Genomic DNA, 27784 nt, shown 5'->3' with positions numbered 1-27784 from the left:
TCTGAATTGCACCATTAATTAATAGGCTTCCCAAGCTCTTCTTCCATGCCTAAGAACCTATGGGCCTTTACCTGAGTAAAAATTAAACCTGTGACTTTATAAAATAAGCCCAAACCGAAATAAAACAAACCAAAAACCCCCAACCAACCAATCAAACAAAACCCCATTAAAATAAAAAATAATAAACCTAAGAATGAGCCCACATATTGTGGCAAATTTGTGGTGGACAAAGGCACAAAATAACCTTTGAACCCTCACATTACTGAAGGCTACTGTACATTATTGGGTTACTATAATCAACATTCATTTGATGGAAAGCAGAAGGTTCTGATAAAAATGAACACTGACTATGGTGAGATTAAACCTAGATCTGGGTCTGATTTAAAGAGGGTGGAGGATAGAACTGATAAGGAGTAGAACTGAGAATTGCAACAGAAGATGTCTGTCTGGTACATAGTCATAAACAAGGCCAACCGTCTGGATAGGTCAGGAAGCTACAGGGGCTAACAAGGGGAAACATATTCACAGCATGTTTCTACTGTGCCAAGCCTTTCCCTAAAAATTATCTAACATACAAGACAGTTAGAAATCTATAGTTACAGATTTTATAGTTATTTTATCACTGCTTTTAAAACTATTTTTTGCTATAAAATCCTCACAATAACCTTAAGGTGGCATAATTATTATCCCCATTTTGCTAACAAGGAAATGGCAGTTTATATGACATCTGAGTCGAAGCTCAAAGAGCACAGTATGTGAGGAAGACTGGATTTGAATCCAGGACAATTTCACTCCAGTACCCATACTCTTTCCCTTTTACTACTCTACTTCTCATAAACCTAATTTATAGTTGCTATTAAAGTTGACCTGATTTTTTTGTATGATCTTTTAAAGCCTAAATCTTGATTTATATAACATAATAGATGGTACTCTAGGCTGGCCACAGAGCTTCATTTCTGGGGGAAAAAGCTTCACTCAAGTGGTTCTAAGCTAACTAACCAGCTTGAGCAGCTTTGGGGGTTAACAGTATGGCAATTCACAGTGTGAGAACCAAAGCATCTTGTATAACTATAAAACTGCAGAGGAATTTGTCTCACAGCACAGAAATGTAACAACTACTGTTAAAATTTGAACTGTAAATTAAATTATCAATATGTTTACCAAGCTCTTATTAGGAACTCTTAAACACCATTTAAAAATATCCTTTTGTGCTAAGTGTTCATTTTTTAAAGTACCAGAAAAATATCATTTTGACACATTAACACTTCCTGAAGAAATTAACTACACCTTTACACTTCGTGCATAAGCCAGACTGAACTGCTTTTAGCTTTAAGAATGTGCTACGTTCTTTTAGCTCCAGGCCTGTCACAACTTCTTCCTCTGCCTAGAACACTTCCTCTCCAAACCATCTCCCACTCCCCAAATCTGAATTAGGTGACTCCCAAAACTCTGAAACATACTAACCCTATATTTCTTCTATCATGACACCGATTCTGTTATATGACCATTGCTTAGTTATTTTTCTGTATCCTCCACCAGTCTTTAAGATCTGTAGGGGGAAGAACTGTGTGCATCTTGTTCAGGGTGGTATTCCCAGTTGATCAGCATAGTGCCTGGCCCCCAACAAATGTTTGACGAAAGAATGAATGAATGAAAATGATAGCAGAAGTCCTGACATGGAAATAATCTGCTGATTCATAGCAGTGGTCTAAATAGCAATTTTCTGATTCCAGGTATATCACTAATCATTTCATTAGTATGTGTTTCATAACTAGAGAGCCTGATCAAGATAACCTAAGTTCATTAGTAAATTTTCAACATTTGTAGGCTCAAAGTAACCAAAAGTGTATTCTGTTTGCATACAATTTACTCTATAATGAACACAGTTGTGCTAATCCATTTTTATAAGGATTTGTTGCTCAATAAGAACAAATTCTCTTTACTGCAGTATCTTCTTAACAGATCCAATTCTGATCATGGATTAAACAGTACCAATTGAACAATCTTAAAAACATTATTTAGTGAATTGAATTTGTCCTAGATGTTTTAGAACCTTAAATGCAAATGTACTAGAGAAATATGGTAATACTTCTCAAGGACTAGTTACTCTTAAAAGAAACCATTCAGTAGTGTTTAATAAAACAAAAAACCCTCAAAATAACTCACTGAACTAGAATATTGTAATCATTCCATGTCTGCTGGAAAACAAGGTAAACATGGTATAACTACATTTCTGTTTATGAAAACATTCAGAAACATTATATTTTTTACAAAAGAGGTTTACATCCTAGAGCTCTTTTTAAACCAACAGTTAAAAACAAATTTTAACTTTATTCTTTGGCTATTAATTATACCTAATAAATGAGTCACGTATCAATTCACAATAAATTTATTTTATGTAAAAGAAAAAGCTTGCCATTAATGAAAAATTCAGTAGAAAACAGTTATGCTTTAAGTTGGGGCTCAAAAGTAGAAGCTACTTATTAGTGAAACCTCAGTAGAAAGAGAATTTTGTAAGAAAACATTCTTGGCATGAAAGCTTTAACATAAATTCTGTAATGAAATATTTACCATGCAATTTTATTGGCAGAAAGGCCAGTTTCTGATGGCTAGTATTTTCTTTTCAGTCTCTTAAGACATTAACATGAAAGATACTTAAGCCTGCTTTATTAAGAGTTAATTGTATATAAATACGGTGTATCTTTTCATAGTCCATCTATTTAATTGAGCAGTTCTAAGTAGGTAATTGGCACCCTGCCCTTCTGGTTTCCCCTTTCCCCCATTAGCCAGTCTGAATCCATTCCAACGACACTGAAAACAGTGATTACCTACAAAATAAAACATTTCCAGTTGTTAACTATGTTAAGAAATAAACACACAGAAAACTAATCAGACTTAATTTGTTTAAAGTATAAATTATTCACTATCAAAGAATTTAAACATTATTTTCAATTTGGTGAAAGATAAAGGATTTTATTAGAGACAGTTTTAGAAATCTAGTTATTTAGCAGTTAAAAGCTTTAAATATTTCTGTGATGTTCTATTTTGTTAAAAAATAGTAGTTAAAAAATTATAAAATGTTAATATAACCAGCTGCAATCTATGAAAGCATTCATAATAAACTATTTCCAAATAAGTAATGAAGAATTTGCATTTTGTTATACTGGAAGGTAAGTCAATCTATGATATAGTTTTCCTTTTATACCCACATTACTCACCTCATCTGCCAGAAGTGATAATTCAGTACTGTTTGCAGCATCATAATCATACAGAACCCTGGCCTTCCTGCTGCCACTGCACTCCTTAAGGTCAGTGAGGTTGGAAGGAGAGGTGATTACTAGGCCACTTGTTGAAGTCAAGGCAGAAGAACCAATCACGTTTGATGAAGCAGATGGTACAGGTGCCACAGAAGTCTGGTTGTTGTTACAATGATAAATGGATGGAAAACTGTTGAAAAGAAAATGGCCAATTATCTATTTGCAAGTGACCAAAGTTCCTGTATACCACCACTTGGGGGCAGTGTTTACCTTCTACCAACCTTCACTTTGGCTAAAGGTTTGAGGATGCTAATATTTTAATGACAAAGTACGCTATCCAGCTCACCCCTCTAGGGTCAATTACACTAGACAAAATGCAGGTTGTTTTTAAATATAAAGTCCTTGAAAGTTTGTTTCAAAGCCACCTTTACAAGTGTAAACTTTAAAAAGTTTTAAAAAAACACAATGGTTTTCTTTTTCCAGAAAAATGAGTTTGTTATTTCCAACAACCTTCTATAAGTATGTTCCATTAATCTTTTCCTCCCTTTATGAATTGTTAGATAAAAATACCAATGAAAGACTTACTTAAATGTTAGATACTACTACAAGAGTGAAGTTTTCTCAAGTTAATTCTTTGAGAAATATTTGAGTAATTGAACTCTTTTTCATAAAATTGATCCAATCACATTTTCCTGTTCATTCAAGTATTTACTGAGTATCTACATGTCCAACATCATTACCACAAGCTGAGATATAAACAGGAAACAATGCCATTCCTTTATGGACATGTAGACAAGTGAGGGGATGGACATTCAAATAATATGTTATGATATGACTGATAATTAACATAATGAAGACTCAATGGGAGAATATGGCAAATGTCACAAGTTCATTTTGTCTTCTATTTTTTAGGGGAAAAATAAAAGTTTTATTGGGAATTAGTGAAATCCCTGTGATCAATGTGCTTATAAATAGTTTAAAGATAATTTCCAATTTATTGTAAGCCTACTGTTTCTCCAATAATACTCAATGGAGAACAGCATAAGATGGCTGGCCTATAATCGTTCTAATCCAACCACTTCTAAGGTTGAAAAAATTCCTATGAAAATTCATATTTAAGTTTAAATAAATCCATTAGTTAAAATATAAAATGCTTCATCTGGTAGGGCAGGTGAAATTAATCACTTCATAAAACAGTTTTCTTCTTTATGACTCCTCTGCCATCTGGAAATCAGTCAGCCAGCAGCAAAATTCCCTTTATCCTTAACCTCTTCTCTAACCCTTCCATTCACCTCCTGATGCTTGTTTTTACTCCCGCACTCCCTTTATCATTGAACCTAGAGGTGGATGCTGAAGGAGTTGCATGTTCCTCATTACCATTCCTATACTCCTCTCCCTAACCAATCCTACCTAATCTTTGAATTTCATGTTATTCAACTATATACTACCTACCATCTCTTGTTGCAATCATCTACAGGCGTCTCATTCTTTTCCATTTATTTCTGGATTTTAGCTCCTGGCTCACTAACAGTGGATCTTAATTCTCAGTGGTTCTAATATCCATGTAGACAATTATTTGAACACTTTGGCCTGTCAGATCTGTGAGCTCTTCTCTTCCAGTGATTCTGTGACTGACCCTAGTTCAGCCACTCACTCCCAATGCCTCATCTAGACCTTATCAATTCCAAAAACTATAACCTTTACAATAATCAATTTCCAACATCCCATTCTCTGACCATCATCTTGTTTCCCCTAGTACTCTCATTTCAACAAGCTATCCTGGACCTATAGTCCTCCACAGACCTACCATGTATCATCCTACCAACATGCTCTTCGTGTCCAAGGTAAATTATTATAATCACCTCCTTGCATATGCCTTCATATCCTATGCCCTTTACTTCATACTACTCGTTTGGTGAAACTCTAATTATCTACTTAGTATCCATGCATGTACTATGACAGTAAAAAACGACGAAACCATGTTGTCTGGTCTCACACTCAATGAATGAGTAGGAACCTAAAGTGGGTCCACAATGCTGCCTGGCAACTACATTACATTTCTTTAGTCTACCCACTTTTTAAAAAATAATTTATTTATTTATTTATTTATTTAGGCCGCGTTGGGTCTTTGTTGCTGCGCGCGGGCTTTCTCTGGTTGTGGCGAGTGGGGGCTACTCTTCGTTGCGGTGTGCGGGCTTCTCGTTGCGGTGGCTTCTCTTGTTGCAGAGCACGGGCTCTAGGCGCACAGGCTTCAGTAGTTGCAGCACGTGGGCTCAATAGTTGTGGCTCGCAGGCTCTAGAGCGCAGGCTCAGTAGTTGTGGCGCACGGGCTTAGTTGCTCCGTGGCATGTGGGATCTTCCCGGACGAGGGCTTGAACCCGTGTCCCCTGCATTGGCAGGAGGATTCTTAACCACTGCGCCACCAGGGAAGCCCTAGTCTACCCACTTTTAACATTCTGCTGATGACTATTTCATACCCCTTCATCCATCCTCAAAATTCCAGCATTTCTCCCCTAACCTTTATAATCAGCTGATAAGTTGCTTCCTTTTTTAACTGAGAGAAGAAAAAAACAATCGGGAAACTTCCATGCTTTGATCATCTCTACTCCTACTACAGATGAGCTATCTATGCTCTTAAGCTTAATTTTTTTAAGGTTTATTTTTCCACCTGTGTACAAAATCTCCTCTCAAGGATATCACACTACCAATTCTTCCCTTTCTTTCTAATATTATATTTTCTCCATTTACTGTGTCATTCTTATCAGATTACAATCCTGCTCTTATTTCTCCTATCTTAAAAAAAAAAAAACCAAAATGTGCTAGACTCCACTTTTTCCTCTGGTTAGTGCTTCATTTCTGTTTCTCTTTACACTAGAACTCCTTGAAAGACTTATCTCAACTTACTGTCACAGCTCCTCTCCTTCCATTCCCTTACATTAACAAACAAGCTTTTGCTCCTACTGTTCCACTAAAACTACTCGTCAAGGTCAGCAATGTTCAAAATCCAATGGTCCACTAACAGTTCTTTTTTTTTTTTTTTGTGGTACACGGGCCTCTCACTGTTGTGGCCTCTCCCGTTGCGGAGCACAGGCTCCAGATGCGCAGGCTCAGTGGCCATGGCTCACAGGCCCAGCTGCTCTGCGGCATGTGGGATCTTCCCGGACCGGGGCAAGAACCTGTGTCCCCTGCATCGGCAGGCAGACTCTCAACCACTGCGCCACCAGGGAAGCCCCTCCCCTCACTTTTTACAGCTTATTCCAAGGCCACAATTTGTTTACATGTTACCTCAGTGCTCATTCCTTACCATCCTCCTTAGCTGGTTCCTCAACTCTTTGTTGGAGTACTTCAGGGCTCAGCCCTTGGTTCTCTGTTTTTCTCTACCTGTACTTAACTCCCTTGGTAATTTCATCTAGTCTCACAGATTTGAATATCCTTGATATTGCTGACAACTCTCTAATTTATACCTCTAATTCACCTCCCACCCCCAATTTCCAGACTTGTATATCCTAAAATTGGAATTTTCCACTCAGATGTTTCATATCTCAAACTTAACATGTCTAAAACTGGGCTCCTGATACACCTCACATGCCTTCCCCACCCCAACCTGCTCCTCCTGGGGCATTCCCCATTTTAATTAACCAAAACTCCATTCTTTCAGTTGCTCAGGCCAAACATTTGCAGTAATTCTTGACACCTCTAAGCCTCATATACAGAAAGTTTGTCAGCAAACCCTGCTGGCTTTACCTTTAAAACACACCCAGGGTTTGAGCACTTCTACTACATCTATCACAATCACCCCGATCCAAGCCACTGTCACCTCCTGACTGGATTATTGACCAAGTTACTGCAATAGGCTCCGAACAGGTCTGTCAGCTTATACTCATGACCTCTAACATCTATCCTCAACAGAGCAGCAGGAACGATCTTGTTAAAGGTTAAAATCAAATCATGTCATTCCTCAGATCAAAATCCTCCAGACTTCCTCATCTCTGAGTACAGCCCGAAGTCCAAAGAGTGGCTTCCAAAGCCCTACATATCTTAGCTCCCTGTTTCCTTGATTAATCTCCAGCTAAGCTCTCCTTGTTGCTGCCTGTACAGCTATGTTCCTGCTTTAGAGTTTTTGTACTTCCCCTCTGGAGCATCTCTAAGATGCCTGCATGCTTTGTTTCCTCACATCTTTCCAATCTGTCTTCCCTGACTACTGTAAACCTCTACTCTAACCAAGGTACTTCCCTGCTGTATTTTTCTCCATAGCATTTGTCACCTTCTAATAGACTATGTAATTCATAGACATTGCTTTTCTACTTGCTTCTACCCCTAAATAGAATGCAGGATCCATGAAGGCAAGGATATGGTCTATTTTGTTTACATTGTATCCTTGATGCCTAGAATAGGGCATTTGTAAAAATTAAAAGCAAATGTTTCTCTGATGGGTAAAAGGGTTCTAATGATAAAAAGAAATAATTTCTAATTCAAGTTTCACTCTAAAGTTAAGAACACATTTCCTAGCATCCTTTCCTCAGTGAACTCGGCAGTGATTAAATATATACATTTCTGAAGAGAAAAAAAAAGATAAGCTCTCTCTCCCTACATATGTGTGTGTACACACATACGATTTTTAAAGTCTTTAACCATGGACTTTACTTTCAAATTTACTAGTATAATTAGCTTTTGTTTAGCCACTGAGGTCTACCTATGTCAACTTTGGGAAATTAATGGTAAAAAGGAAAACAAGAAAACACCAGATGAAACAAAAAAACCCTGAAAGGCCATCTTCACCTTCTAAGAACTTTTACTGATAACTTTAAAAAACTCTAGACTTCCTGCCACTGTAGCTCAATATGTTAAACTTTCCAATTATTTAAAAATAAAACACATTTACTAATCTTATAACTAGCTCTTCTGTTTCCTTATCTGTATGTGGATAATAGTAATACCTACCTCAGCACATCAATGACTAGATTTTGTGTGAATGGTTGAGTTCCAAGCATTTGTATGGCCTTAAGCAGAATGCAAGAATGAATGGTTTCAACAGCAACCCCTCTGCTGCACTGTGAGAGTATCAGGACAAAGTGAACAGGAAGTACTAAGGCTTCCTGGGCTTAAAATACTTGTAATGATGTGGGGATAGAGTAGTGTTCTGATTTCAGATATTAATACCAGTAACAAAACTTCAAATATACAGAAGTGTAAATACTTCTGTAAATCCTATCAGAATAACCAGTGGTATTAGACTACAACTCATTTTTAAGATCTAAAATTGGTTTTGTGGATGTGCCTAATTTTGTTCTAGGTCTAGTTTTGAAGGATTAATATGCAGAAAGGAAGACCGAAGTGATAGTTTTTTTTTTTCTCCTTATTCCTTGAAATAACTTCTCTTGATATTCCTCCTTCATATATTATATATCACTCCCCTGCTTTAATGGTTCCTCACTATGTAAATTCCAAACTCCTTATCATTACTTATTTTAAAGGGCATTCATGACATGACCTGGCTTCATTATTCTAGCCACATCTACTATCCCATTTTAAATTTGAACACTATGATCCAACCAGAATGAACTACTGTCAGTTTCCTGAACTTGCCACACTCTTTTTCCTCTGGCCCTTTCATATACATATTCCTCCTCTGCCTGGAATATTTGTCCCTGCCCCTTTCTTCATCTAGATTATTCCTACTAAAATAATTTCATCTGTGAATCTCTGCTAGACTCACCTGAGTCACAGTTAGATGTCCCTTACAGTAATCTGAACTTCTCTTTCCACTTATCACATGGCCTGTCCACCTATGGCCTGTACTTCTACCTAGACTTTAAGTGTTCGTTGTGAGAGCAGAGACCATGTTTGTCCTGTACATCTTTTATTTTCAGTGTCACCTTACAACGTTAACTCCATAAAGGTAAGCAATTTTGCCTGTTCTGTTTGCTGATATAATCCCAGAGTATAGAACAGTGCTTGGATACGACAGGTGTTCAATAAATTTTTGAGAACGAATGATTGAGCTGTGTTGCTTTACATATGTGCTGTAAAGTATATTACCACACTCAAAATAATAACATCAATGGGCTTGAGGTCTTACAGAATATTCTAAAATCTTTTTAACAGTGAACAAGTAATGAGTAAGTACAAATTAGTTTACCTCTAAGGGCAACTAAGTGTCAATATAACTATATCTTCCTCAACTACCTGCAAAGGTATTCAAGAGAAAAGTGAACTTCAAATGCTTTTAAGCTTTCTTTACACAGCACTAAAAAGGTATTCACTTAAATTATCTTCTCATCCCTCTTAACATTTTTCTGTGCCAGAAGAGCTCAAAATGTCTTTGTTACCGCAGAAGTGTGATAATCACTTTCCTTAAAAAAAAAAAATCTGATTCTAAGCAATCTAATAAAAGCCTTTAATTCTTCTACTTTTCACCTCTATTACTAGTTCAAATGAAAAAATCTGAATTTCTTCTCTTATCAGGAGTTTCATGTATGAAAAGGAAATTGCCACCTTCCCAGTTGCTTTTGGAGGTCTAACATGTACTGGTAACATTGTGCGTAGTAAGTCATCTGGGCTTCTACAAAGTCATTCAGACAGCGGAGGTGATGGGCCTGGAAAGGAAAGTTACAGTCACTTCTTAGCTCTATAATCTACTTAAAGTGGCACACGCTAAGGGAAGACAGAGCACGACACTGTACTCAGGGTAAATCATCAGTATCTATCATTTTACTACAATTTACAACAACAAACTGTTTAGCCAAATAAACCCAAAAAACGAAAAACATCAAATGGACTTGACGATGGGAGAACTACCTCATCAGGTGATGAGGTGTAAACAAAAATTTAAAATATTTCTTCATGTATCTTGAAAAGTGCTACAATTTAAATATCTTGAAAAATGACTGAAAAGAAAGTTCAGTTTTTCCTCCAAGAATTTCCCTAAGACTATCGAAGTCTTTTGTTCCAAATGAATTTCCAATGAATGAACACTCACATGTGTACTGCTGATTCCCTCTAGCAGAAGTCTGGTAATCTCTGCTTGACGATCAAATTCACTTTGAGTTATTCTTAATTCCTGTTCAGACTTAAATTGGAACACAGTTTTAGCATCTCATTAGAGGACTTAGTCCATTTTATGTACATTCATTTAGACAGTTAAAAAATCCCCCAAACAGAAGCAGCCACATAGCACAGGGAGATCAGCTCAGTGCTTTGTGACCACCTAAGGGGGTGGGATAGGGAGGGTGGGAGGGAGAAGCAAGAGGGAGGAGATATGGGGATATATGTATATGTATAGCTGACTCACTTTGTTATAAAGCAGAAATTAACACACCACTGTAAAGCAATTATACTCCAATAAAGATGTTAAAAAAAAAATCCCCCAAACAAACCCCAAATGATAATCTGGCAATTCCCTGATTCTGCTTTGTATCTAAAGTGGTCCCTGGTTTCCAGAACTTAGCTCTTCTATGTTACTTAATCTAGACAGAACTGACTCCTTACTGGTACTTAACTCAAAAGAATCTATTAAAGCCAAAGCTTAATGACATAATCATAAAAGCCTAGGAAAACTACTATGGGACAGTCAATCTATTTTCTTACATTTTCTAGTATCAATTTTGCTAATTTTTAACATTTTATGAAACCTTAAGATTAGCAGTTTACTTGTATAAATTATTTCAAAAAATTCTCAATTATTACTGTAGCTACTTTACTTTGAAGTTATATAGGCTTCAATCTCAAATGAAAAGACTTCAGAGTGAAGCTAGGACTTTAACCTCATGGGTTTAGTTATCAAGCATATACTTGTTTCTAGGGACGTAGTTCTTAGGTTCCCTCAAAGGATTCTTTATCCTACATAAATGTCTTTTTTAGTTTTCTTTCCAAACTTTGCATAGAATATGTCTTAAGCAGAAATATTATCTATAAGATATGCTAGGGTTTTTCTGCAAGTTATGGGTGACCTTTAATCAATGGTGTGCTGGTAAACTGGCTCTCCAGGGGAAAAAAAAGCTCTAGTGTGCTGAGTTTCAATGGTATAAATAGTCTTACCACAGCTGATTTCAAGCTACCAAGGTGAAGTTACTGACCTCAGAGCTAGAAAGAGATGTGAATAGCACACCACTACTAGCTTCAACTATCTGATATAGGTTTAGTGCTGGGACAAAGCAGTTCACACACACACACACACACAAAATCTAAAAATAGTTAAGTACTGGCAAAAAAACATCCTCACAAACCTTTAGTCAGAGTTGCTTGGTAGTGAGGAGGGAAAAATACAATCTCACAGGTCACTCAAAATAGTTAGCTTATCCCCCACTGGGAATTAGTATTGGTGATAATATCACTATAATGCTATTTCCCACTACCTCTCCAGGATAAATTGCTCCCCCACCATCCAAATAATTACAGTATTTCCAAGACTGTAGTAAGTATATAAACAAGGTGTGAACTTTTTCCTTTCACACCCCATCTCCCTCTCCTTCATCCTTTGGTGGCAACAGCTAAACCAGTGAAATAGTCAACAAGGAGGTAGCAGCAAAAGAGATAATCAGTTGCTATAATCATTCTCATACCATTGGCAAAAGATATGGCAGAGAGGACTAAGACTTGACCACTAGACTGGATTTATGGAAATAAGCTTGAATTATTCAATAAGTCAAGAGTTAAAATTAAATTTACTTGATCAAAATAAGAATATATGGTGTTTTGATAACAGGGCTGAAGTAATAAGCTTCATCTGGAAGCTAGTATGTAGCAGAAAAAAGTCACAGGGGAATAAAAGAATCAATGTTCTTCCTAAAAAAGTATTAAGGAAAACAAATCACTTCAGCGTTACATTTGCATTATTTACTGTTCTGCTTGGTTGAAAGGTTCTGATTGATAGAAGTAACCACAGCAAACCAAAAATAAACACACTTCAGAAACAAATGAGGCTAATTCCATATAGGTTTGATTCTGAAAGTACAATTTGATTTAACAGCCTTCAGCAGAAATGGCAGTTAAGTCTACTAAATGGCAATATTTCTGTACAAGGTGTAAGTAAGTAAGCTAGGTAGCAGATTAAAAGTGACTAGGAAGCTTGAGACTGAAATGGAAATAATGTTTTAAAGCTAAAAACACTGAATAGCAACTAAGCCCATAAACCACAACTACTGAGCCTGAGCCTAGAGCTCGTGAGCCACAACTACTGAGCCCTCGTGCCACAACTACTGAAGCCCGCGCGTCTAGAGCCCATGCTCTGCAATGAGAAGCCACCGCAATAAGCCCGTGCAATGCAACGGAGAGTAGCCCCAGCTCGCTGCAACTAGAGAAAGCCCGTGCGCAGCAACAAAGACACAACACAGCCAAAAATAAAAAATAAATAAATAAATTTGCTTCCATGTCCTGGCTATTATAAATAGAGCTGCAGGGGGCTTCCCTGGTGGCGCAGTGGTTGGGAGTCCGCCTGCCGATGCAGGGGACGTGGGTTCGTGCCCTGGTCCAGGAAGATCCCACATGCCGTGGAGTGGCTGGGCCCGTGAGCCGTGGCCGCTGAGCCTGCACGTCCGGAGCCTGTGCTCCACAATGGGAGAGGCCACAACAGTGAGAGGCCCGCGTACCTCAAAAAAACCAAAAAAACAAAAACCAAAAAAAAAACAAACAAAAAGAGCTGCAATGAACACTGTGGTACATGACTCTTTGAATCACCAAAAAATCTACAAACAATAAATGCTGGAGAGGGTGTGGAGAAAAGGGAACCCTCCCCTCTTGCACTGTTGGTGGGAATCTAAATTGATACAGCCACTATGGAGGTTCCTTAAAAAACTAAAAATAGAACTACCATACGACCTAGCAATCTGACTACTGGGCATATACCCATAATTCAAAAAGAGCCATGTACTACAATGTTCATTGTAGCACTATTTACAATATCCAGGACATGGAATCAACCTAAATGTCCATCAACAGATGAATGGATAAAGATGTGGCACATATAAACAATGGAATATTACTCAGCCATAAAAAGAAACGAAATTGAGTTATTTGTAGTGAGGTGGATGGACCTAGAGACTGTCTTACAGAGTGAAGTAAGTCAGAAAGAGAAAAATACTGTATGCTAACACATATATATATGGAATCTAAAAAAAAAAAAGGTTCTGAAGAACCTAGGGTCAGGACGGGAATAAAGACGCAGATGTAGAGAATGGACTTGAGGACACGGGTAGGGGAAAGGGTAAGCTGGGACAAAGTGAGAGAGTGGCATGGACATATACACACTACCAAATGTAAAACAGATAGCTAGTGGGAAGCAGCTGCATAGCACAGGGAGATCAGCTTGGTGCTTTGTGACCACCTAGAGGGGTGGGATAGGGAGGGTGGGAGGGAGATGCAAGATGGAGGAGACATGGTGATATATGTATATGTATAGTTGATTCACTTTGTTATAAAGCAGAAACTAACACACCATTGTAAAGCAATTATACTCCAATAAAGATATTAAAAAAATAAATTTATAAAAAAAATAAAAACACTGAATAAAAATATAAAATGATCTCATTAAGGACAAAGGATCAGTCTTCTATGTTTGAGCAAAATTTAATTATTTAACTGTGAAGAAAGCACCATAATACAAAGCCTAGGAAGTCATTCTTCTGTACAATCTAGACCTATATTTAGAAAAGGTAAATGACAGGAAGGAAACAAATCTTGTTTCTTGAACAAGTTTCAGTGTATGTTTGGGATGGCCGCAAACAGTCTAATGTCCCAAACCACCTCTACTTCTGACACATGTAACTGATCATAATAATTAACCTGAGAGGCTGAGGTAACTGAAATTAGGTTCAGCATAATCAATTTGCTCAGGAAGAAAATAATCCATTTTTAGAAAGAGAGATAAAAAGGGTTTAAAGAAAGACAATGAATTTAAAGAGTTTTTATTCTGTCCTCCAGAAGATCTCATTCCCCAACATAACTTTACAATTAAGACAGAGTTCTAGGCAAAAGATCTTCTACTGCTTAGAACTACTGTTACTGGGCTAACTGATCTAGAGCATAGCTTGGGTTAGAGAAGCAAGAATAGTTCTTTTAGGATGTAAGCTGGAAAAAGGGCAAGAATGTGTTGGTTTTTTTTTTTTTTTTTTTTTTTGCGGTATGCGGGCCTCTCGCTGTTGTGGCCTCTCCCATTGCAGAGCACAGGCTCCGCACGCGCAGGCTCAGCAGCCATGGCTCATGGGCCTAGCCGCTCCGCGGCATGTGGGATCTTCCTGGACCGGGGCACGAACCCGTGATCCCCTGTATCGGTAGGCGGATTCTCAACCACTGCACCACCAGGGAAGCCCCCTGTTGGTTTGTTTTATCAGGACTGGGCAACTTATTTTAAGCCAGAAATTTTGGTCAAGCTTCTGAGGCATTTGCTATGACAATCGTGGTCAGTGTTACCTACTTTTTCTAGGGGCTTAAATCTTAAAATATTCCAGGAATATGCAGTTTTTATTTATTTATTTATTTATTTTTTTGTGGTACGCGGGCCTCTCACTGTTGTGGCCTCTCCCATTGCAGAGCACAGGCTCCAGACGCGCAGGCTCAGCGGCCATGGCTCACGGGCCTAGCCGCTCTGCGGCATGTGGGATCTTCCCGGACCGGGGCACGAACCCGTGGTCCCCTGCATCGGCAGGTGGACTCTCAACCACTGCGCCACCAGGGAAGCCCTGCAGTTTTTAAATTATACATTTCTAAATTATAAAAATGACAAAAGTGAGAATAGAAGAAAAATATATCCAGTAATCCATTTTGATACATTTTAAGCTTTTTTCACATATACAAACATAATAATGTTTCATGAGTTTCTTGCCATTATATCAACTATTTCCCAAATTTGTAGAGATTGCAGAATCAAATCAGAAATTTTTTGGTGTACCTGTATGCTATCCAAAGTGGAAGAGACCCTGGCTTTCTTGATCAACCTATTTTCTCTTCTACGTTACTCTGCCCCCTTTTCACGCTAGACATTCAGGAAGAAATCAGAGGCCAGGGTGTAACCATAACTAAGTTGATGAATGGATTCCACAAAGGGGGGTGAGAGCATAAGTCAAGAATTTCGCATTGGATTTCCAAGTTATGCTCCACAACTTATGCATGAAACAAGACTGTATAGTCAGCAATCCTACAAAGTCAGAAAATAGGAAGTTGAAGTTTGTAAAACTACTTAATATTCAGGGGCCCAATTAACACCTGCTCTCAAGCCCCAGCACTGTCCTCAACTCAAGGTCAGATTCTGAACATGAGAAGTAAATGAAAAATGCTTCTGAAGACCTCAAATAGCACTTGAAACGAATCTGCACTAAAGTCATAATTTTATTCCTTATTCCTTGCTTTAGGTATTCTCCCAGCCAAGAACAGATTAGAAATGGTAGCACAGGCAGAGAGACTGGCAGTAGCAGTAATATGGACAGCTTCTAAAAGTGACAGTCTGACACTGAGGGAGGAGACAACATACTTCAAAAACAACAGATCCAACTGTTGCACAGTACAATAACGGATATTCATAATAATGACTCTAACTGTAATGAAGTTAAATATATGCTACCCTGTATTTAATTTTTTACAAATATTTTCAACTAAAATGACAGAAATATTAGCTTTGATGCTATAAAGAACAAGCTTCAGTTACCTTGAAAATTCATTTGTGTGACGATATATATTCACTTCTCTGAAGATATAGGACATTGTGTTAACTATATTTTATATAATTATCATATGAATAAACCAAGTATTATTTAAAAACTGTCTTCTGACAAGGCGTTGTAAGGATTACCACTTAGTATAATAGCTATCTAGTATTTATTAGAGTGTGTGCAAACCACATCTCTGCAGCATTGTTCTGTGGAACTACTACTAGCCAAACAGATCTGAGCTTTCCATAATAACTTTCAGATTTTATAAGATACAGTAACAAAGACTGTGATTGGCCCCACAGTTGTTGCCCAATAAAGATTTACTGAATGAATGACAATTAAATTCTTGTTTCATAATTCTGTAGTTTAATGATTTACTTACTTTTGTCACTTCCTCTGCCCAAATCTAGCCAGCATTAAAAATTAGAGAAAAATATAGAGCATGAAAGTTGGAATTTAACATTTTCTACAACTTACTATAGAAAAATGTAAATATTTTAATTTACATGGCATACTCTCTTTTTCCAGAATCACATTAACAGATTAAACACAGTAATAATTAAATCAGTAGAGCTTAATATACTGTGAAAGTATGCCTTCATATGTATCAATACTATTGATGTTTGACTCTTATACTAATTCTATAACTTAATAACAGTTTTCTAAAACTGGGAATATTTAATGCCTCAGTTCTAGTATTCTCATCAGTAAAATGAGAGGTTTAGAGTATATGATTTCTAATTTCTCATTTAGGTCCAAAATTCTGCAATTTTAGTAAGTTATAATAAAGCAAGGATAAATGGACACTAAATGTTGATTTAGCCATGGTGGGGGGCACAATGAACTTGAGATATAATGAACTTAAAATTATCAGAGTTAAATATATCGTACTATAAGTAGATGACCTAAGTAGTAAAACAAATGCCTAATGAATGAAACAAAGTCTTGTTAACTGTTTAGGGTATTTTTACCTAAGGTTAAAAAAAATATGATTTATATGCTAAATTACCAATGACTGAAATAGTTTCACAATTCTCATTTACCTACATACAGATAGGACAATGGAAATAAATGAATGCATTCTCTTGCTATCTAAGGAAAGCTCTAATTTAGCCAGGGCTTCAATAATTATAGCAGTTTAAAAAAATGCATTCTACATATTCTGTACAATAATCTTTTCTATTACATGTTTTCTTCCCCTCCTTTCAGTTCAGTGCTAATGAAATAAAAGTAGTCGATTGACTTAACAAATAAAAACTGCCAATTATTTATTACTTATACGGCAGAGTCTATGTTACTTCTATGGCAGTAATACACCCAGGAGTATTATACCAAACACTGTATCTATAAATCTTTATTGGCTAACATTTATGAATTTTGGGACTATGTTCGGATTTCTATCTTGTTAAAAAATTAAAAACACTTAACATCCCCAAAATTTTCTCAAATCAAGCTCAATAATATACAAAGGATATTACAGAATAATTCTCATTCCCAATTCAAAGCTATCACTATTCTGCAATTCTCCTAAGTGAATTAACACTGGACAGGCTTCAATACTACAGAAATACCTAAACTACTGGGGTTTGTCTTGGCCTGGAATTGCAGAAGAAATTAATTCTATGCTGAATTTGGGTGAAAATTAAGGTAAACACTGAAGGTACTGTGAAGCAAAGTAAATCTGTATATCTTATACATTTCTTTAAGCTAAGTAAATTTTGTTAATTTTCTTTGCTAACAGTGAAAATATGAAGTGCCAGCTAAATTAACATCTTTTATTATGTATAAAAGGCACTATATATTTATGTGTAGTATAAATACATGTAAATATTTATGTATTTGTGTATAAATTCAGACTCTAAAATCTTAATTTGGCACAGCTGAATTTGGCAATTAGAACACAATTTCTTTTCTTCAAGTTTCAGTATTTCTTCATCTAGTATTCTCTGTATTTATTGTTAGACTAATGAATGCATGGCTTCAACTACTTTAGATTTTACATGTAGATAATAGCAAGAGAAGGCACTTTATTCAAGATGTAGAAAACACGGTAGGCCAACAAACCTTCAGCCATTTTACATGCAGGAAGTTGAGCATGTAAGAGAAATTTACCATAATGTTATCTCCTTCAAGGTGTGCTGAGTTTAGTTGCTTAAGTGCATAGGTAAGAGACAAAGAACACATTATACCAATGAACACAGTAAAACAAGTTACTTCTGCACACGAAAGAACACACAAACAAGTATTAAGAACCGATAAAATGGTCTTCTACTTAAAAAAAAAATCCAACTACGGAATTTCATATAATGGTACCTGTTCAATTTTTTCAAAAGATTCAATTTTCAAAGATAAAAAACATGGTTGATGCTTGATTTTAGATTAGAATTATTTAGGGAAAATGCATCACTTTAAAAACTGCTACAATTTCCTGAATTTTTATTAAATTTTCACCTATGAAAGCCATTCTGCCTACCCACAATTTCCCTATTCAAAGATCATTTCTATTTTATTAATGTATGATGCCTTCAACCATGTTCTCTTTCAATCAGCCTCACAGGTCTTAGCATACCCTGAAGAAGTATATGGAAGGCATGTCAATCCTTGTATTTTTAATAAACTTTAAATTCTAATATATGTACATTTAAGTTAAGGTTATATGATGATGCTATAAATTCACTCAGTTTGCAGATTAAAGACACAGACTGCTGTGGAAATGCTTAAGTGGGCAGAGGGACATACTTGTTATGTTACTTGAAAATGTATTTTCCATCATGTTTGGATACCCAAAAGTAACAGACGTCTAAACCTCTCAATATCAGAGAGCTTTGAAACCAGATGATTTTTTTCTTCCCATTAACAACACTCTAAAATGATTTTTAAAAAAGTTTATATAGACTAAGTTAGGTTAACAAATGTCAGTGCCTTATAACTTAAATGCATAAGTTATATTTGTTTTTGCTTCTCTGATGTAAGTTTTATACTTTTTTCAAAGCTGTACTTTGTTCATTGTAAAATATTCAGGGAGGTTTTCTCTTTTCTGCTCAATTGGTGTGTATTGTTGAGAAATGTCTTTGATGTTGCTTTACCATTCTTCAACACATTAACTAATAAAACAGATTAGTAAAGTAGCAATATTGAATATAGGCAGAAATATTTTACTGGTATGGCAAAATCACAAAAAAATTCAATCTACTATACCAGATTGTAAATTGAGGGCGGCAGAGATTTTGCACTATTTATATATGAACTCCTTCTCAGCAAAGCACCTTGTACAAAATTAGCATTCAGTAAATCTAGAATTTAAAAACAGGTCACAAGAAACTAGTAAACAAATTTTTTAAAAAGTGCTGACATGCACAGGTCCCAAATCTTACTTACAGAGGAACAACTAGTCACAAAACAATCCGAGGAAATTTACAAAGAAGTGAAATCAAAGAAAGTCTGAGGTTAGAGTAACCTCCTCAGCCACCAACTAGGAGCAGGAAATGTGTCAAAGAAGAAAAAAAAAAGGAAAAACAAACTCCTAGTGGGTTTCAATTTTTCTGTATTCTTCAAGTAAATGGAAGAGAAATACAGAGAAAGAAAAAAAAATCACAAAATATAGGCATGCCTCAAGTCTTTATGTGATAACAAACTAAGAGGACTTTTCCTTTCCAAAGTATTTCAGACTTACTGCTATAACGTTTGAAGAAAAACAAGTTGGTTATCTAGAGGGAAAGAACACAACTAAAATCAGGAAATGTGAATTTTTGTCTAGACTAATATTTTTAATATTTGGCCACAGTTAAATTTTGTTTTATGCAATATATACATTCTAGAAAAGCTGTGTACAAACACAATTGCTGAAAAATTCATTTGTATAATCTTTTATTTTTAAATGTAAATTCTCATGGAAAAAATTTTGTCCTCAATAATACACAGCATAGAAAATCTGTCAACATCTTTTCTGGATATATCAAAAGGAAATATCTCTCAAAATTTGTCTACTATTATATTTGGTTCCTACACATTTTAATAGCAGTGGTAAAATAATTTAGAATAATCATAGGACCTGGTATACTGTTAAATTTATGAACTCTCTGGCACTTTTCCAAGTAAAAAGTAGACTATCATTATTCTATAATAGTGCTTGTTAAAGAAAGTTTTGTATTCTTATTCCATAATCACTGGGCACATATAGACATTTCAAATAAAGATATTCTGTTCTAACATTTATTTCCGAATGATCCTTATTTAACATTTTTTCTGATTATGAAATTTGTATCTTAAAAACCAATTCATATTTTACTATATAAGTTTATTGTTAGCAACTTAGAAATTAATATCCTAATTTAGAGTCTCTTGCCATCTATGGTATTCATCTGTAAAGTTCTAATTCTGCAAAAAGCTTGTTTAGGGAAGTTAGGCCGTTCTTTATGATGATTTCATCATAAATTCTGAGGTGAACTAGCCAGTGATTTTGAAATTAATGTCTTGTCAAAGATAGCTCTTCTCCAGCAGTTGCTAATACAGAATCTCCAAAAGGAGAACTGTCTAGAAGAAAATAATTTATTCTGCTCATATAAGGTGTTGGGTAATCTCATAAGACATCACTGTCCAACACCAAGTTACCAGTTTTAAATTTCACTCTAAACCAAGTCTCAACCTTTTCTTTCCCAAAACAAGAGAGCCACAATAGACTTCTACCAGCACTGTGGTAATATGCTCCTAAGGCAATGATCCTTGACGATAGTAGTGGTAGTGAGTTGGGAGCAGAAGGCAGTGGGAATGTCACGTCTCTTAACAAAACATACCCCTTAGCTCAAGTTAAGAATGAACTTGTTAGCTTCATCTAATAAATTCAAACTTGTTTATATTGTACTATCTTAAAGGTGCTCCAATTCAAGTCTGATTAATCTCTTCAAACTTTGGAAAAGAGACATAAACTATATAAATATTCGATTAAATCAGAAGCTTATAAATAAAATCTTTAAAGTTATTAAAGTTATATATATATCCTCACATATACATATATATAAAATCATTGAACTACTATATTTAATATATACCCACTTAGTCTTAGAAGACTACTCTGAGATTGATTTTTATAAAAAATATACCAGAACTTATTTATCCAAACAGGTTTCCTCCCCTTCAAAACAGCCACCTGGGACTCCATGTTGCTACTATCTGAATAGTTTTGTAACTATTCTTGATGACAACTCCTTCGGTCAGTTTGAGTCCCATGTGGAAAGAGAGTCACATCTAATTTTTAAGCTACACATAAGCATTCTCAAAATTGATTCATTCTCATCTTAATTACTATCTGTTTTTCTATTTCAAATATAATAAATCTATTTCCAGAAGACTTACTTTCCATCACCACTGAGGTTATTCAAAAAACATGACACAGCTTTAGGAGCTCTTATAATTTTTGTTTTTTAGCAACAAGTGTATCACGAAAATAAGAATATTGCCTCTTGATATGCTACTTTTCACTGATTTGAATGTATTAAGTTCTGAAAAGTTTGTTTAAAAACACAAAAACAATACCCTAAAGTCATATTCTAGTCTTAATGATAGATTACAGCTTGCATGTTATATGAGTAAAACCTTTTACAAGTCTTAAAGTTGTTAACCTAAAATATTGTTCTATTAAAAAAAACACTACTTACTGATGCTCTAGTTTCTGCAGCTTTTGCCTTTTTTAGTCTGGTTTTTGCAGCATCCAAATCCAGTCTCTTATTTTGTAATAGTTTCCTTTCTTTCTATAAATGTAGGAAAGAAAAAAAAAGCCTAATGATGCTAAAAATCCAGTAAGAGCATACACATTTAAGGTATTATTCTCCATTAAATACATGAATCATCTGATAAAGATCTATGATTACAAAATTGGCTATAAAGTGATGATTCAGGTATCTGACTCCATTTTCTCACTATTTCCAATTTTAAAATGATAGAGACATTCTAGATATCTGGGAAAGATGGCAGGTGATGGCAGAAACAAAAGAATATTAGTTTTAATATTCTGTGATTTTGCCCCTCCAGGGAACATTTGGCAATATCTTCTTGGTTGTCACAATTGGGGGAGGGATGTTACTAGCATCTACTGGGTAGAAGCCAGAGATGCTGCTATGCATCTTATAATGCAGTATAGCTCCCACAACAAAGAATTATTCAACAGATAATCTAGGAAGTGCCTATGGTGAAGAAGGTAGAGGGCCCAGGGCAAAGCTCCTTGAAACCCTGTGCCACAGCACCAAAAGCAACTCTATTACTCCGAATACAGAATTTCAAGTTTATAGAATGAATAATGAACAAACATTAGTATGATATCTTAGAATTAGTACGATATCTTAGAATTCCTCATGGGAACATCAAGCTTCTTTATAACAGGTAAGTTTATAAGAATTCACTGTTTGCTTTATTAGTTCTTAGAATTCATATATCAAATAACATTCTATTGATAATCTAATATCTTTTCAATAGTATTTCATCTTTGTGGCTTTTCCTTTGTCTCAGGCCAAACACTTTTTATTCACAAATTCATTGTAAACATATTGGGTTTCAATAATATTGTGTAATAAGAAATCTTCAAATTAAGTTTGAAGTAGTATTTACAATAAAGAGCAGTCTTGCAAAAACCTTAGGAAAAAGATATCCACCTAAAACTCCACTCTCCATCACTTAAAAAACAAATTAAACCAAAAAAATAATAGATTAACAGATTAGGTTTGGGAAAGTGATATTTTTTTCTTTATTTCAGCAATAAAACACAGCTGTGTGAAAAGAAGATAATAGACTTCTAGGGATACAAAAAGACAGAAAGGCTAATAGCCAGAAATATAGCTTCCAGTAATTGGGATTCTCTCTCCCAGTTTAAATGAACAGCTATATGGCTATACTGTGGTGATAATTGTGCCGTATTTTAATAATCATTCCAGGAACTTCTCTATAGATTTTAGTGCTGGTAACGAACAAGAATGGATGTAAAGACACCTCAATAACACTACAGGGACACAAAAGTGGAGTCCGTATCATTAATAGTCCTTTATTTTGGTTAGTTTTGTGTTCTGTTGGAATATGCATCTAACTAGATTATTTAATTTTTCTAACTGCTACATCTACAAAGTCATTAAGAGGGCAAATTATTCATTAAAAACTGTAAGTATATACCTAAATTATTTTACTAAAAAAAATGAACATTTTCCAACTCACAGCAATTGTTTTGTAATCTCCTTCTATAAAGTTTCTTAAAGGAGTGAGAAAATTTAAGGCTGATGTTTGAATCAGCTCTCTGTCTGCTGTTCCAATTCGTTTTTGTGTTTCTCCACATTTAATAAGGGCATTACCTGCAAAGGAAAAAAGTTTGGTTTTTTTTTTTTTTTTTTTTTTTTTTTTTTAACCATTGTCTGGTAATGTCAGAAAATCATGTTAAGATAAATCAGCAATTTGATCTGCCTTAAAGTCAGTTGTTACTTGTTTACTTAAGTAAAAATCAAATAAAATTAACTGTAGTTAAGGTAGTTTTATTTTGAAAGTAAATTTAAGATTATAAATATCAAAATGAAAATGACAAAGATGAACTCCTTATCATATCATAGTTAATTGTACCAACTCTACCAATGGGACAAAAGAGGACAGATACACTAAAAAATACTTATGGTCACAGCTCAAATAGTGTAGATATATTTATAAAAGTATAATTCTTAAAATATTTTAATAAGTAGATCAAGTCAAAATTCTTCTGTCTCTGTATTTATGCACTTACCTCGTGTTTATAAATAAGAGTATATATTTGTATCTTAAGTTAAAAAAAAAAAACCTATGCTTTGCAGCACATATACCCTAATATTTAAATAGGACAAATTCAGTAGAAGATAGAGAAAAAAAAGAGAACCACAAGATTGGTTCTACTTCCAGTTCTACCTCTAATAAACTTCAGTTCTGTGGATCTTAATTCCTTCATGCTCAGATAAAATTAGATCTGATTGATAAGGAAGGTAATAATATAATGTAGTTAAGAGCTCAATTTCTGGATACAAATCTATATTTGAATTACTAGCTGTGGATGAACTATGTAACATCTCTAAGACTCAGTTTCCCTGTCTTTACACAGAGATAATAGAATTTACAAGTAGAATATAAGTGAGGATTTACCAATACATATATTGTACAGTGCTTAGCCCAATTCCTGAAATATTCAATTACTAATACTAATTAGTAATTACTAATACTAATCATCTATTACTAATACTATTATCAATTATTAATAAATAGATTCACAAAGCCCAATTCCAATAATCAGGGTACATTCAATGGAATTATTAGAAGTGCAAACAGATTAAGCAGGTTAAAAAGGAAAAAATTTAGAAGCTTTTTGAATGTTCATGCTCCACTAGGTCTTCAGCTTGGTGAAGGAAAGGGCTGGGTTTTCACGTACCTTTATGACCCCAGCATCTGAGTCTGGCACAAGAAGGCAATAACAAATCTGATCGATATATAAAGTTTTTATAAAATTTATATTTAAAATTTGAAGTAAAACTATAGGAATTTTAAGTATTTTCAGACTTCTGAAAGAATTATATTTTGAAGAACACAATGTGATAGTTTCAAAGTTGTACAGCTATAAGCCAGTTAATGGATTAATAGCATTCATGACACAGTACTTAGGTTATTTCCATCTGACATAAATACTACTAAAACTAAGTTAATTTAGTCCCAGAATTCATGTGGTTTCATAAATCAGGACTATATACGTAGAAAATCACTTAATTTACCTATCATTTCATATCCAAATAAGGATAAATTTCTTGCAGAAGTCTTAATAAAAAGAATTATTAGCCATGAATAACAGGAAAAAAGCTACAGAAATCTGAAATAGTCTTATGTTCTGAGAAAATTAGATTTGAGGGGTAATGATATATAACTGAGCTTCAGAGTTATACATTAAAAGTCACTACAGCAACTAAAAAAAGCTGGCATAACTGTGAAATGTAATAGAAAATTTAAAGTATATGAGGAAAATAGAAATAAAATGTCATCCATACATCGAGAGATAACCATTGTTAACATTTTTGTGGTACTGACATTACTTGGGTAACGAAAGCACTAGTTCAAATATTTAGTATGTGCCAGGTACTTTATTATAGAAATAAATCCTCAAGAAAGCTTAAAAAAGAAAAATCAACTAGAGGAGACATATATAAACAGAGACTGCAATATATCACAAGAAGTACAACAGAGGTGCTGCAAGATTCAATGGGAATACCTATTTAGACCTAAAAAGATGTGAATTCTCAGAATATATGCTTAAATATATTAAATACTAAGTTACACTGTATATATTTAGTGGTCACTTACATTTGTCACTTCATCCAAAATTTTAAGACAAAAAATTTGAAGTTAAAATTGATTCTACTAATATTAGGTAAATGTTAATGATGTCTCTAAGTAGTAAAAATCTAAGAGTCAAGATATCTCTTAGTGGACCTTTTGCCTTTCACTTACCATAAGCTGTTCCAGGGCCAAACTCAGTCCCTGCATCAATCATATATTGTCCCAAAAGTTCTGGGTTGTTTATACGACTTGGAGCTTTTCTATCCAGTTTCTCATAAACAAATTCTTCTATCCTGGCATCTAGGAAAAAGGTTTAAAATTACCAATGATTTCAAAAAGCTAAGCTATTTGAAAGACTGTTTTGTTCCCCTACTAGACATTTATCACCTTGTAAAATAAACATGAAATTAATATGCTTTCAAGTACATATCTTAATATATAATTTTTCATTTGCATGTTAAGAGTATTACATAACTCTAAGAAACTTATATTTTAAAAATCTGATAAAATATTTTGGAACAAAAGTATTTAACATAAAGGAAAACTATTATGAGTATTTTATAGGATTTTAAGTTCCAGAAAGGGTTGGTATTCCTTTAATATCTAGTGAAGTTGCCTTTGCCCCATTCATATACTGTCTAACTTTTAACTTTGAATTTATGTATACAATTTTAAAATCAGGGATTTCCAGCTATAAAAATACAGATATAAGGTACCTAGAAAAACCAAAGAGTCACATACTTCTGTCACTATTATTTTGCTTTAGTTTGCTCATATGCTCAATCTCCCTCTTAGAGGCTAAATATTGGGAGTTTAAGGAATGGAACAATCGGATTTGGAATAGTCTACAGAGATCAGCAATATGATTCCTTGGCTTAATTTTATTTAATTATGTTTAAAGTATATAAATATCTGAGCACTCAAAAGATTTCATCATTAAAAATAAAAATGTCATGAAGAACCTAGGAGTAAGACAGGAATAAAGACACAGACCTACTAGAGAATGGACGTTAGGATATGGGGAGGGGAAAGGGTAAGCTCTGACAAAGTGAGAGAGTGGCATGGACATATATACACTACCAAACATAAAATAGATAGCTAGTGGGAAGCAGCCGCTTAGCACAGGGAGATCAGCTGGGTGCTTTGTGACCACCTAGAGGGGTGGGATAGGGAGGGTGGGAGGGAGGGAGACACAAGGGGGAAGAGATATGGGAACATATGTATATGTATAACTGATTCACTTTGTTATAAAGCAGAAACTAACACACCATTGTAAAGCAATTATACTCCAATAAAGATGTAAAAAAAAGATTTCATCATTAAAAATAAGTTTAAAATACAAATTAGGAATTAGCATAAATGAAAAGGAAAAAACATCTGTAAGATCTGAATAAACACTTGGTTATCATAATATTTAAGAAATTCACATTTACATTGCTGCCCAACAGTGAGATATTTCAGAGACAAATAAGAAAAAAGTCAAAGTTTCAGACTTCTCAGAAACAATGATTAAACATAAAATTACAATCCAAAAAGAATCTCAGTTAAATAGGTTCCTTCTAAGAACCTCACATAAGTCCTCCACAAGTGGAAGTGTCACGCAGTACACTGGAAATTTCAAAAGTAAGCTGAACCAGTAATAGAAACACTTCAGGAGTTGGCAAAAGTGTTAATTTTCATACATAAAACAGGCTGTTGGAACAATACTCGCTTTTGTGGTAGACTCTGGTGCAGCATCAGAAGAGTTTTTAAGCAGGAATTTAAAAACCTTTAAATTAGTTAAAATCAAAATGAGTCAGTTCAAAACATAACCACTGAGAAGATATTAACTAAATTGCAGAACTTCATTTTCTGATGTGAGAGTGATTTTTATCTTTGCCATCTATCTATTTGGTCAAAAGTTTAAAGCTGAATCCCATGTTGATTTCATTCAGTTAAAAAAAATTGGTATATTTTAAATAAATGTTTCATTTCAATAGGGCATTAAAAGGTCATCATAAAATCTTATCAAAAAATGCAGGCAGGGGCTTCCCTGGTGGCGCAGTGGTTGAGAGTCTGCCTGCCGATGCAGGGGACACGGGTTCGTGCCCCGGTCCGGGAGGATCCCACGTGCTGCAGAGCGGCTGGGCCCGTGGGCCATGGCTGCTGGGCCTGCGCGTCCGGAGCCTGTGCTCCGCGGCGGGAGAGGCCACAGCAGTGAGAGGCCCGCGTACCGAAAAAAAAAAAAAAAAAAAAAAAAAAAAGCAGGCAATTCTGCTATAATACAATGTATATTTCTGAAAAATCCTAGGTTCTGAAAAATCATGCACTAAAAGTAACATGGCTTACAGGAAAAAGAAGGTTGGGTCTGACTACTCAAAATCTGTGTAACTTTATAATGAGAGCATAAATAAAACACACAAAAAATTCTGTTACTACTTTAGACTTAAAACACTAATGTAAAACTGTATTATATGAGCCATTTTAACTCCCTTCTACCGACATCATTCCCATTTACCAGATGAGTGTGAACTTATTTGCCAATCACAAAAACATGCTGTAGAACAGACTATATTATTTGAGGAACTA

At 35.0% G+C, this 27784-nt stretch overlaps 1 protein-coding gene across 2 annotated transcripts in view; it reads right to left on the bottom strand.

Moving 5' to 3' along the window:
• Positions 1-2373: 2373 nt before the first annotated feature.
• Positions 2374-27784, bottom strand: part of SH3GLB1 (SH3 domain containing GRB2 like, endophilin B1) — a 35979-nt gene continuing 10568 nt past the window's right edge. For both annotated transcript variants that reach the window (XM_060090052.1, XM_060090053.1), the window contains 7 exons: positions 25388-25516; positions 23096-23229; positions 21553-21645; positions 10237-10326; positions 9753-9853; positions 3219-3447; positions 2374-2828 (listed from right to left, as the gene is read on the bottom strand). In XM_060090052.1, coding sequence (XP_059946035.1) covers positions 2721-2828; positions 3219-3447; positions 9753-9853; positions 10237-10326; positions 21553-21645; positions 23096-23229; positions 25388-25516 — 884 coding nt within the window. In that variant the 3' untranslated portion in view covers positions 2374-2720. The remainder of the gene's footprint in view (positions 2829-3218; positions 3448-9752; positions 9854-10236; positions 10327-21552; positions 21646-23095; positions 23230-25387; positions 25517-27784) is intronic.

This window comes from Mesoplodon densirostris, chromosome 2, assembly GCF_025265405.1.
Source record: "Mesoplodon densirostris isolate mMesDen1 chromosome 2, mMesDen1 primary haplotype, whole genome shotgun sequence".
In the NCBI taxonomy this organism is placed as follows: Eukaryota; Metazoa; Chordata; class Mammalia; order Artiodactyla; family Ziphiidae; genus Mesoplodon; species Mesoplodon densirostris.
The sequence above is the reverse complement of the archived record's forward strand: the minus strand, read 5'-3'. Positions and strand labels throughout refer to the sequence as shown.